Here is a 12,535-nt window from a genome sequence, read left to right as displayed (position 1 = left end):
TCACCTCCTCCTCCTCACCCCATGACATGTCTTGTAAATTCTCACCTTCAGTTTATCACATAACCTACATTGCGGAACACTCAATTTCTTGCCCTTTCCTTTCCCTTCCTTTCCTTTCCTTTCCTTTCCTTTCCTTTCCTTTCCTTTCTTTCTTTCTTTTTTTTTCTTCAAAAGTAGCAATCTATTTGATTGGATGTGATGGCACCAGAGGCAAAATGTGGCAAAATTTTAAGTGGTGAGAAATCTATCTTAGTTACCTGGATTCTGAGAAGCAAATTGTGATTCCCCGACTCACTTTGTATTGAACTGGACAAGTTAGATGAACTAAAATAGCTTTATGGCTTGTATTCTTGTCTCCAGGTCAAGCAAGTGTCTGCAAGCACTGCCCATTTTCTTCTTTTTCCGGATATTCAAATGATTAACTGAAAAGTGTGCATGAAGCTACACAAACTTCACCAGTGGGTACCTTGAAAATATCAAACTCCTTAGATCTTAAACAAGCAAGCACTTGGAGGTTGAAAAACAAATCAAGTATTTGTTTCCTAATTAGTTTTTGTAACATAAAGGTTCATAGCATTTATGTGGGAGTAGACTGAGTTCCTTGGGGCAGCATGTGATCTGTTCGTCCAGGTAACACCAATGTCTGGCACATAGTAGGTGTTCACCAGAGTAGGTACTGAACATGGTAGGTACTAGATAAATATATGTTGAATCTCTAGTGCTGCCTTTTATTGCCAACTTGCAGACTTGTCGCACACTTTATATGCATGCACACACACACACACACACACACACACACGGTTGTGAGCTCCTAGAGGAGAGGGGATCTGTGTCTTATTCATCCCTGCATTCCCTAATATAGAACCACCACATAGCAGGTGATAATTAAATGATCACTGAATTGAACAGCACAAGGATTTTAAGTTCTGTTACTTGTTTCATCTGCCCTTCCCCCACCCCATCTTGTCCATTTTGCTCTCAGGCCAGACTGCCTAAAACCATCACATCAATCTAATCAAGTATTTGAAAGCCAGGGACCTTGAAATTATTTAAATCAAGTTCAGAATTACATTTTTAAATTTACTCTGGCCATCTCATAAGTGGATTTAGCAACTAGCTAACTGCCATCCCAGGAGGAAAAAAAAAAAGCATAAGCCTAATGAATGTGGTCAGACATACCGTGTAACAGATGTCCAACGTGCTGCCATGAGCTTAAATCATAAATATGATGGCTCTGTTTGGCATAGCAAAATATATTAGACGTGTTTTATCGGTCACTGGGCAACTTGCTAGATGGGAGGGGAATGATCCTGAAAAATGCAGGAGCTTAGTGTAGCAGCATCTCAGAAGGAGCCCTGGAGAAACACAGATAATCTGTTTGTGATGATTCATCAAGTTGGTCCTTTGTTTCCCTAATTTGAGTGTCAAGTGCACCCATACAATAAAGAATTGCTATGACCTGATAAGATTCACCTCTGGCTGCCGCTTTTCCTGCCCTAACAACTGGTACTATTCATGCCTAAAGCACAAATTGAATAAACAGCTTCAAGGCTGGCAATGTAGGACCGTGTTTTGAATTTTTTGCTTTTCCTTAAAAGGCTAAATCCTACGTGTGTCTTGCCTCCCCCTAAACACATTGCATTGATAGTCACTGTTGTACCAATAATTTTAACTTCCTTAATACTAAGTGTGGAAGGATGCCTCGTAGGTTAAAAATAGTTTCTGTTGTATCATCAGTGGAGCAATGGATTACTGAAGATTAAAAAATGATTGTAATGCCTTTTTTGGCCTTGAGAAAGCTCTTATTGTGCCTATGGTTCAGTTGCCCTGCTGATCATTTCCATCTCAATGTAATCTTTAACATTACACTGCTACAGGTGAGGTGTTAAGTAATACATTAAGACAACTATTCTCACTGATTAATTTCACAAGAAATATGTTTTAACTAAATTAGACATTTAACAAATGCCACTTGTAACTCAATGCAGGAGGGAGAGTGGCCTTACAACAAGCTGTTGACATGAATTTCCCAACATAAAACGGTAACTTTTAGAAATTTTTGATTGAAATTCTAAATGTGAAATTATGTACTGTCAGGGCAGTAGACCATTACAAGGAGAGCACCAAAGTCCTTAGGAGTCAAAAAATAAGCTGTAAGCAGTTTTATCTCTAGCAGCTGAAAAGCTTTCCTTAAAATTAAGAAGAATCTACAGGTCCAGTTAATCATGTGACTGTGATGTGCCGACTGTTTCTAACACTTAAAAATCATTTAGATGAACACTAGAAACCTCAAAGTTCTGATAAAAATATAAACTGTAATTTTTAGAACAAGTAATGAGTTAAATAATTTAGATGAAAATTTAAATATAAAGGATGCATGAGAATAATTGGATTTAAAAAGTAAAACTAAAGGAGATATCAGAAAGCCTACAATTGGGCAACTGAAATAATAAATAATTTTTTGGAAAAATTATTTCCTGACAGATTTCCCCATGCTAGGAACACAAATGCAAAAGCTATAAATAGGGCTACTGACATTTGCACAGTTGACTTTTTATCAAAATTACAAAACAATTTAGTTTGCAAATTTTCAAATGGCTATCATGTTCAGAATCCAATGGGGTTCTCCTTCGTTTTTACTTGATGACTTCATAAAAGATAAATAAGCCCTCGGACCAATAGGTGGGTACATTGGCACGGTTAACTCTCTCGCCCCAGAAATTCCACTCGGCTGAAAAGATTATTATTTGGGGGCGGGAAAGGGGGAGATGCAGAGGTCTTTAGGACCCAGCAGGCGGCGGCAGGCGGCAGTTGTGTAGATCACTGAGAGACTACGAGGGTCCGGTTCAGTTTTAATTCTGTCTCTAATCTCTGCAACAGCCGTTCTTCCTGGGTCCCGCGGCTCTCCTACCCACTCAGCCGCGGCTGGCAGCCGGGCGAAAATCAGAGCCGCCCGCCCCCCCCATCACCCACCATGGAAACCCTCCAAGAAAAAGTGGCTCCGGACGCGTGTGCCTGAGGATTCCTCACAAAAGAGGTGCCCAAAATGAAGACCCTGATGGTGAGTCATTTGTTGCAACTCCTCTGAGCAGAGGCGGGGACCCCGGGACGCAGCGTCCCCGGGGCGCGCGGGAGAGCTCCAGGGCGCCTACCCCTGCGCCGCGAGGTCGCCTGTTACAAAGGGACAACTTTCCACCTGCTCGGTGCCCCCTTCCGGTTCCCTGGTTCTGCCTTGCTCGGAATCCCAGAGCCGGGATGGGAACTCGGGTTGCCTCGGCTCCTGGATCTCGGGAGAGAGGTCTGGGGCCCCACGGAGAGCTGAAGAAGCGGTGGAGGGGTGGGCGCATGGTTCGGGGGTGGAGGATACCCAAAAGCAACAGCCTGGCAAAAACTAAGAGGGGCGGGGAGGGGGGAACATTTGCAGACTTTCTTGGTTTTCTTGTCGGATTTCAAACTTGCAAAAATCGCCGAGGTAGAGCCCCGCGGGTCCAAGAAGGAGAGGGTGCAGGGGCTAGAGGTTCCAGCAGCGGAGCTGGTGGAGGGGTCCCTCCTCAAAGTGCGAGCCCACCTCTGCCCTCGCGGCCGGCGCGCTTTCCCTCGTGTAAGCTGGGCGCCGCGCACCACCTGCCCTCTGCCGAGAGATCTGGGAGGTGGCGTCCGCCGAGAGCAGCCACGCTCGGGAGCATCCCCTGCCGTGCGCGAGAGGACGGTGCCTCTCCTGCCCCCGCGGCGCGCGGGGGGCTGGGACCCCGGCCACCTCCTTCCAGCCCCGAAACACCGCCCCCCCCCCCCCAATCGAGCGTCTGACCGCCTCGCGCGTGTCACCGCCGGCGCGCTCCTCCGGGTTCGGCTCTCAGCAGCTCCCCTCTGCTCTCTCCCGCCCTCCCGCAGCGCCATGGTCTGGCTGCGTGTTTAGCGCTCACCACCATGTGCACCAGCTTGTTGCTCGTGTACAGCAGCCTCGGCGGCCAGAAGGAGCGGCCCCCGCAGCAGCAGCAGCAGCAGCAGCAGGCAGGGGCGACCGGCAGCGCGCAGCCGTCGGCGGAGAGCAGCCCCCCCTCGAGACCCCGGATCCCCGCGGCACCGCGGCCGTTGGACGGATACCTCGGCGTGGCGGACCATAAGGTGACAGCTCGCTCGCCGGCGCGCGCACCACCCAGCCTGGGGATCCCGCACACCTGAGCCTGCCCCCTTTCCCGGGGCTGGGAGGCGCCGTGAGTAGGTGCCTTGTGGAGGCTGGAAGGGGGAGCGGAGCCGCCGGGGTGGGGTGGGAGAGTTCCTTCTCGGAATGAATTCCTGTTTGGAGACGGAGGTAAAGTTTTCCAGGGAATAGGGGTGAGATGAGCGGACCTAAAGCCCAGTATCCTAACAGGAACCGGCCCCGGAGGTGAAACCCTCTGAGCCCCAAAATTGCAGCTGCGGGGGTGGGTGCTGGGTTCCTGAAGCGTCGGGTTTGGCAGCCCAGTCGCGCCCTTGCTGGGAGGAGAGCCGGCGATGGCGCGAGTAACAGCCTGAGCGTTGCCCCGCTGGGAACTGGTGGGTGAGTGACTGCCAGTCCTCGGCCGCGGCGGCTCCTGCTCAAAGATTCCCCTCTGATCTCGGCTTCGGATTGCTCTGGGAAGAATTGCCACAGCCTTGGGGAGCGGTCCCAAGGCAGGCGCGGAAGGCTGGAGGCACAAACTCCGCTTCCATTGGCTTGAAACTCATCGTTGAGGGCCTGTTTTTCTCTGCCTTCCGGGAAGCCGTTGCATGGCTTGGCTAATAATTAATAAGATGGATTTTTAAAAATTGAGCCTCCTTTCCCCCAAATAATAAATCTCTGGTTTCAGTGTGAGAAGCCTCTGGGAGAATTCTAATCAGGTTTCCTGATTCTGAAAAGATATTTTAATACAGTTTAAATATATTCCCCATTATTTGAAGCTCCTAATATGTTTTTACTAAAACACAATTCCATTCTGTATCTGCTCTATAAAGGTTAGAGAGTTTCTTGAAACCACGCAGCTCTTCTGCTTTTTGTATTACTAGATTTTATGGTTATGAGCCAAAGTAATATTTAGCAGGCGGTCCTTTTGCTTGAGAAACAAAGATTGGCCTTACCGTGCATGAAAAAGTCAAACTTTTTTTTAAGTGGCAGTCAAAATATTTCCACTCATTTGTGCAATGCATACAGCCAAAAGGATTTTGGAGGGTCAAAAGGACCCAGGGTTGGGGATCTTTGGATACTTGTGGGGAAAAAAAACAAAAACAAAAACAAAAACAAACCATGAAACATGGATGGATGGTTAGATAGGTAGACTGATAGGTATAATATATAAGAAATGCTAGATATAAAACAGCACTGTTAGGGTGCGGAGATGAGAAAGTTCACTGTCCTGGAAGGTTTAAGGAAATTCTCTCTGAAAAGGTGGAATGTGTACTGGGGAAAATTTGGGGAAGCAGAAAAGAGGAAGGGATTTCATTAGGAAGTGATTTGGAGGTGGGGGGAGGAGCTGGGGGTAGAATCCTAAAATCAAAAGTAGAGAGGGTCATTAGTTTTATAATAACAGCTTCAGTTTTCTCTTGGAGATGTTGATTGATTACACCCTTTATATCTGTATGTGCAAAAGCAACCCATAAGGGCTAGAGTTCTAGAAAAGTTTAGACATCTGCTTCTGACTGGATGGATGTGGTGTTTATGTGTAACTGGTATATGATGAATTTATTGAACTTAGTGGATTTTCATGGCTGTTGTTTAGTGAAAATGGCTAGATAGCTCTTGCGAAGCTTTGATTAATGGGGTGTGAAAAGGTAAATTTGCTGAAAGCTTTGATCTGCCTTTGGGAAGGTATTCCTAATACTTTCCTTTCTGTGTTCTCCTGCTGGACAGACACCAGCTAAGAACATTGATAGCATAAGGCAAAATATGATTCCCTCATATTTGTTTTCAAAACAGTGTCTATTTGCACAAATATATTATTGGATTCCATTTTCAATGTTTCAGAGCCTTATTTCATTACAATGAAAACCAGCCCTTTTTGGGAAGGAATGTTGAAACTCCCATATGGGAATTTGACATAATCTGCAATAAAGGGTTTTATAAATTGTAAAGTTGTTATATGAATGATAAATGTGTGTGAAAGTCCTTGGAATTCTTAGCAGAGAATTATAAATGTGACCAGGAAGGTCTCTGCATATAATTAATACCAACGGCATTCTTTCCTAGAAAACCAACATCTCACCAAATTCCGTACTCAAAGGATCAACAGCGTTTACCCTACCCCAAGCAAAAGAACAAATGCAAATCTTAAAGTCTATGCCTTCTCTCCAGGCATTATCCCAATTGTCCCACTGAACTAAATATAAACTTCTACTCAAAATGTAATCACTTTACTGTTACTATCTAACTGACTGGAAATTGGGTGAAGTTTCATTTCTGATGGCTATAGGGAGGTATATGTGTAACGTGTATACGTCCTCTCCAAAAGTTGCTGTTTACTTAGGTTTACTTGGGATCTTCCTATAGTCTTGCTTAGGCAGAGGTAGAAATTTTTTAGAATATTGCTAAGATTTTTTTCTCTGATTTACAAAGAATGAAAGATTTTCTATTCTTACTATGTTGCTAGATGATACCCTGATTGCTTTTTTTGTTTTTCCACGCTCACATCAGGCCTTAGAAAAATTATAGGATGTGCCGAATGTAATGACCACCAAGGCATATGCTACTGCATATTGAATCAGAATTCCAACAGACTTTTTATTTGCTGTTGATTTACAGAATCTGGAGAGAGTTACAGATACCATTTAGGAAAATGTTCACATCTCCATGGCTGGAGGTCCCAAAGTCTGATAAATATGTAGTGTTTATGTTCAGTTACATGATGGTATTAACATTATAACTCTAAGATTAAATTCAACAGGTGGTCCTAATCCCCAGCACCTGAATTTCACAAATCACAGCCTGTCTGCAATGATAGTCTTGTCTCATACGGCTGCAGACTAAATTACTGTTGAGATTAAATCACTATGTGCTTTTGTTGAAAGACATGCTGCAAGTCAAGCCAGTGATGAGCAATGTGTGTTGAAGCTTAAAATATCACTTTCCATGGTCATATTCTCTACTTCCTCGTTCGCAAACGATGTGAGCTGAAATTGTAATTCCAGTGTGACTAAGTGAAGGCTACTTGGAGTTTCTTGTGATAATGAAGACATTTCATTTTCTGTTAGATAGATTCTTTCTCTTCATTTCCAACCCTTTTCCCCAGACCTTTTCCCACAAATGTTTCACCAACTCATTTCAATCTTGTTACATGTCTGTCACTGCAGCTACTGTATCTGTATCCTGCCATTACTATGCTGGTCCCCATTTTTGGAAGCTACTGATTTCTAACCAGAGCAGCCAGACACAAGCAAAGAAGACAATTTTCATGCATTTGGAAACTTGTATTTAGAACTATAATCACGCTTAAGTGTGCATTTGTGCACATAGACACACACAGATACACACACACACACACACACACACACACACACACATACACACACACTAAATCAAGCAACCTTCACAGAAAAACTCCAACTTTTCCAGCAGAGTGGAAGGGGGGCATGGAATGCATTCTGTTTCCAGCCCGGATCTGGTCCGGGTAGATAAAGTCATTTGCCATCTGGTGGACCCTGTGAAATGAAACTATGAGCTGATTCCCATTTCCAATGGACAGGAGCCCTTATCACAGAAGGCCCACTTGTCACCTGGGCTGCCCTTTTCTAAGATGGCTTATGAAAGAGCAGTGATCAATGGGGTCTGAAGCTGAGCTGCTATCTCCTTGCTTCAGTAGTAGCTCCCAGGAATGGATTTTACACATACTAATAACATGCTTGTCTTGGTTCTTTCCTTCCTTAAGGACTGAGTTATTCAGACAAAACGAAACTGCTTGGAGGTAGCAGTATGTTTGCTTTTAATTCACGGACGTCCAGTTGGAGTGATAGGACAGGTCAATGCAAGAGTTGAAAAATAATTCCAAACCAGAAAAAAAGGCACACACCATATAACTTACTTTAGGATTGTGGCATAAGCATTCTTCCTTTAAAAAGCATATAAATTCTCAAATACAAGGTTGTCCCATTTATGAGATTCCATTTTACAATATTTGAGGCATCCAATCAATGATAGATAATTTGGATCTTAAATTCAAAGTGACCTATTTTGGTGCTCAAGTACTACAAAATGTAATCTGCCAATGGTGATGAAACCCTGTTATCACAAATTGTCAACCAAAAAGAATTATGAAATGAACTGTTTTTCATGGGTGAGGAGTTGCAGTAATGTGGTTGCCTTTAATAGGAGAAGTGCTCATATAACACTTATTGAAATACATAATCTTCCTTAATTTTGAGAGCCAGAAGTATTTCTCCAGCTTCCCAAGGAGTAATGCCAAGATACTCCCATACCAAAGCCCAGACCACACCTGGTAAATGAGTCTGAGCTGGTTCCCTCTCCACTTCTGGCCATTGTGGTCTCCTTGCTGATCCTTGAATCCTCATTTTGCCTGAGGACCTTTGCACTTGCTGTCCCCTCTCCCTGGACAGCTCTTGCCCAAGATCTTTTACATGGGTGGCTCCTTCTGGTCGTTCAGTCCTCAGATCACATGTTTTCTTGTAGACCATACTCTTTAAATAGCTCAATCCTTAATGGTCTTCTCTATCATATTAGCCTCTTTTAATTTCCTTATATTAGTTAACAAGGTCTGAAAGAATCTTAAAGTCTCCTTGTCTATTGTTTGTCTTCCCCCCCAAGTAGAATCTAAGTGCTGTGATAGATAGCAAAGTATTTGTACATCTTGTTGACCAGTTTAACTCCAGGCCCTAGAATAATGCTTGACACTTAATGAACACACAAGTATTTATTAAAGGAAGGAAGAAGGCAGAGTGTTTGGGGAAAGGGGGTTGTGGAGAGGGACAAAGCTACCTCACCATATGTAAAGTCCTTCCTCTATAAGAAACATCAATGGAGTCCCAAGGACCCAGCATGTGTATCTCATCTTTCCTACTTTGGTTTACCACTGCTACTACTGCTACTACTACTACTACTACTAATAATAATTATGGGAAGGAAGATGAAGAAATGATTTATAACATAAGAGTCTTTGGAAATGAGATTTGGGAGTTCACATTTTAACAGTCTTCCCTTTCAACTCTTAAGCACATTAAAGTTTGAGAACCATCATTTGAAATGTTTTTAATCACCATATGTAGTTCTGTAGCTAATTTGTTTCTGGGTTTTTGAACGATTCATAGCCCTAAGTAAATATTCATTGAAGGTCTAATAGTTGCAAAATTGGGTATTCTGGAGGAAGAACACGGTGCCTACCATCAAAGAATCTTTGATCTAATTGGAGAGAAAAGACAAAGAAGCAAGAAAAGTTAAATAAAGCAAGTGCTGAATAATAATATGAAACCAGGAAACAATAAATCAAGGCATTGACACTAAAAAGGAGGCAATTTCTGTGATCTTTCTCATCTATAAAATAATTTAAATACTATTCTTAGTTTAGCAGTTATAAAACTTTCAAACTATAATTTCATTTTTTAGCCCTGTTTTAATATATGTGTGTGCTGTCTCTTTCTCTATGTATAATATATGACATGCAATGAATACTTAGTAAACAATTTGGATATCAAAGCAACTTCAGAGTGGATAGATTTTAAATTGAAAATGTTCAATCTGTTTATGATTTTCCTTTGGCATGGCATAGGGCCGCCTGGATTCTTGAAGAGATCTAACTTTGTTACCCTGTTCAATGGTCTCTGTCACATATGGTGACCATGTTTCCAAACCAAATCTCATAACTCATGGTATGAGAAATTTGTGTTGGCCACAAGACAGAACATTTGCCGTCGGATCTGTCCTGGAAACATGACATCTACTACACAGGGGATTTTCCAAAACCCTCAGGGTCAAGTGGCAGTGCAATCGAATTCTTGTCCTACAAATGCCGAGATGAAGGAATATTGAAGATGAGAAAAGACTATGAGAAATTAAAACTCATCATTAATCAACAAATCATTAAAACCTCTTGTATATCTACTATATACTCTTCGAGCTGCAGTGAATGATCATAACTATAGAAAGACAATGAATGAGTATTTCTTAAATAATAATATTAGTCATGCTTTGTAAGCCTGATTCAAGAAAAGAATTCCCATGGGAGTAAATTTATGATTAAATGACTGATTAAAAACTTGAGGGTGGGGATACTTATGAGATGTACTCAGATTCTTCTTCATGAGCTGTTTTAGTCCTAAACTCTTAGTCTAGGCTTAGGACAAATAAATATTTTTATTGCATGCTCTATTCAATTAGGGTTTCCCAAATAAAAGTCATAGGCATGCATATTCTTTCAGTTTAGACAGCATGTCCACAGGGAAGCCTTCCCTGACTTGTAGCCCAGGTGAAATCTGAGCTGTGTGTTTTGTCTTCACAGTCAGGATCCCATGATAATACTTATTCCAGCTTATTGTTATTTCTTGTCTAAAATTGTCTGCCTTCCCTGCTCTACGATCAGAAAGTCTGGCGCTTTTTTTCCTCTTTTTTATCATTGTAGTCTCAGCCTTTAATATAATGTCTGGTATATAAAAGGTCTTTAGTAAGTATTTGTTGGATAAATGAGTATATCTATATAAAGATTTTAAATTACTTCTAAAATAAGCCCATCTGAAAATTTTCTAACCATGTGGCATTACTGAAAAGGAATATTACATGTCGTAAATACGAATCTCTCCTGCCACCATTTGTAGTTCTGTAACTACTGCATTTCTATGTACTTGAGCTAATCAGATCTCTTTGAATTTTGAGCTGGAAGGAAACTTGAAAATTACCAGAAGGAATTCACAAGTGCTCATGTGATTTGCCCACAGTCACCGGTGAGTGGCAGAGCTGGGGCTACAACGTGGGTCTCTGACATGAATGTCATTACCACAAGGAAAATTCAGTGCCAATATATTCTAAGCAGTGACTCAACATTATTTGAACAGAATTTATTAAAAAGAAGAGCCTAGGCCTACCCAGTTATTGGAAAGAAATAAATATTTAAACATCTTATTATTCTGAAATGAATATGAGAATATGCCTCTGGATAGTTCAAAAGAGCTTCCACCAACCACTGGCTTAGCGATGGGTTCTCTAAAGGCTTCATAAAATGCGTGGCACCCATGTAATTGGAACAATTGGCAGATCTGAGTGGGTTTACCTTTAAAAAGTAAACCAAGCCAAAAAGAGCGCCTTATTATTCGCAGAAAATGTCATGACCAGACCACTCATTTAACTGAATTACCTTCTCCACAGGGGAAGAAAGCATCATCAGGAGACTCAGTTAACCAAGTGTTTGAAGCACTGCCATTCTGCAAGTAACCATTAACTCCTCCTAAGTTCCGAGATGTAATACTTACTCTGAGGTAGAATTACATAAGGCAGATAAGAAACCATTTTACCCATAGTAGAGAAAATTAACCTTGATAGTTGTTATAGTTCAGTATGAAAACGAAGCTTTTTTTTTTATTATATTCTCTTTAAATGGCTAAGAAGGTGTCCGTGTAGTATTCCTGGGAATGTCACAGAGTCTGAGAACACTCTGGCAGACTGAAATGTAGAGTTAAACCATTTTTTTAATAAGAAAGCATATTCTGGAAATTAATTGCACATATGGGACCTCTCCACTGACTGAACTGCATTATTGCGTTTCTAATTTACAGATCTGCTCATATTCTTCGCATGCCTCCAATGGCTTCCCATTGCTTAGAGGATCACATTCAGACTCCACAGGAAGTCTCACAAGCCCCAACAGAGTCTGTCTGGCCTAGTTCTCCAACTTCACTTCCCCCCCGCCCAAGTTGTACACACCCAGGGAACACATCTTGCTGTCTCATGCTTCCCTCCATCATGGAATGCCCTTTCTCCTTTTATCTGCCAGGTAGAGAACTAATCATTCATTAAGATCCAGCTCAAGCATCTCCTGCATCTGCTTTCTAAAGTTTTCCCAGATGGAACCTCTGTGGAGAGTGGATCCCACATTCGCTTATGCCAGCCTTGCATTAGTCAGTCAGCTAGTCAATCATACGTTAGGCTGGGTACCTACTGTGTATTAGACACATGGGAGGGAATGAGAGGAAGGACCTAATCCTGACCACAGGAAAATCACAGCAGAGGAAATATCACAATTACTGTATATTGGTAAGTGTTAAAATATTCTCTGTATCTTATATATGCCTCTAATCACAATATTGTGATTATTTGTCCACATGCATGTTTCCCTGACTACACTGTACCTTTAAAAAAAATTTTTTTAATGTTTATTTTTGAGAGAGACAGAGCACAAGTGGGGGAAGGGCATAGAGAGAGGGAGCCACAGAATCTGAAACAGGCTCCAGGCTCTGAGCTGTCAGCACAGAACCCTATGCGGGGCTTGAACTCACGAGCTGTGAGATCATGACCTGAGCCAAAGTCGGACACTTAACCGACTGAGCCACCCAAGCACCCCTACATTGTACTTTCTTGATGCCAAAG

At 42.3% G+C, this 12,535-nt stretch overlaps 2 protein-coding genes across 4 annotated transcripts in view; one reads left to right on the top strand and one right to left on the bottom strand.

Moving 5' to 3' along the window:
• The window catches only part of LOC132672693 (uncharacterized), a 217,134-nt gene extending 212,943 nt beyond the window's left edge, over positions 1-4,191 (bottom strand). The window contains exon 1 of one of the 2 annotated variants that reach the window (XM_078451777.2): positions 4,105-4,191. The gene's annotated coding sequence lies outside the window, so the exon portion shown is untranslated. Of the gene's footprint in view, positions 1-1,179; positions 1,582-4,104 lie in introns of those variants that run through there. The other variant, XM_078451778.2, reaches the window with a different exon arrangement.
• The window catches only part of ST6GALNAC5 (ST6 N-acetylgalactosaminide alpha-2,6-sialyltransferase 5), a 176,216-nt gene continuing 166,395 nt past the window's right edge, over positions 2,715-12,535 (top strand). Inside the window, exons 1-2 of one of the 2 annotated variants that reach the window (XM_060624981.3) lie at positions 2,715-3,061; positions 3,892-4,125. In XM_060624981.3, coding sequence (XP_060480964.3) covers positions 3,047-3,061; positions 3,892-4,125 — 249 coding nt within the window. In that variant the 5' untranslated portion in view covers positions 2,715-3,046. The remainder of the gene's footprint in view (positions 3,062-3,891; positions 4,126-12,535) is intronic. The other variant, XM_060624980.3, reaches the window with a different exon arrangement.

This window comes from Panthera onca, chromosome C1 (genome assembly GCF_046562875.1).
Source record: "Panthera onca isolate mPanOnc1 chromosome C1, mPanOnc1 haplotype 2, whole genome shotgun sequence".
Taxonomy (NCBI): domain Eukaryota; kingdom Metazoa; phylum Chordata; class Mammalia; order Carnivora; family Felidae; genus Panthera; species Panthera onca.
Note: the sequence above shows the minus strand (reverse complement) of the source record. Positions and strands in the feature narration are given on the sequence as shown.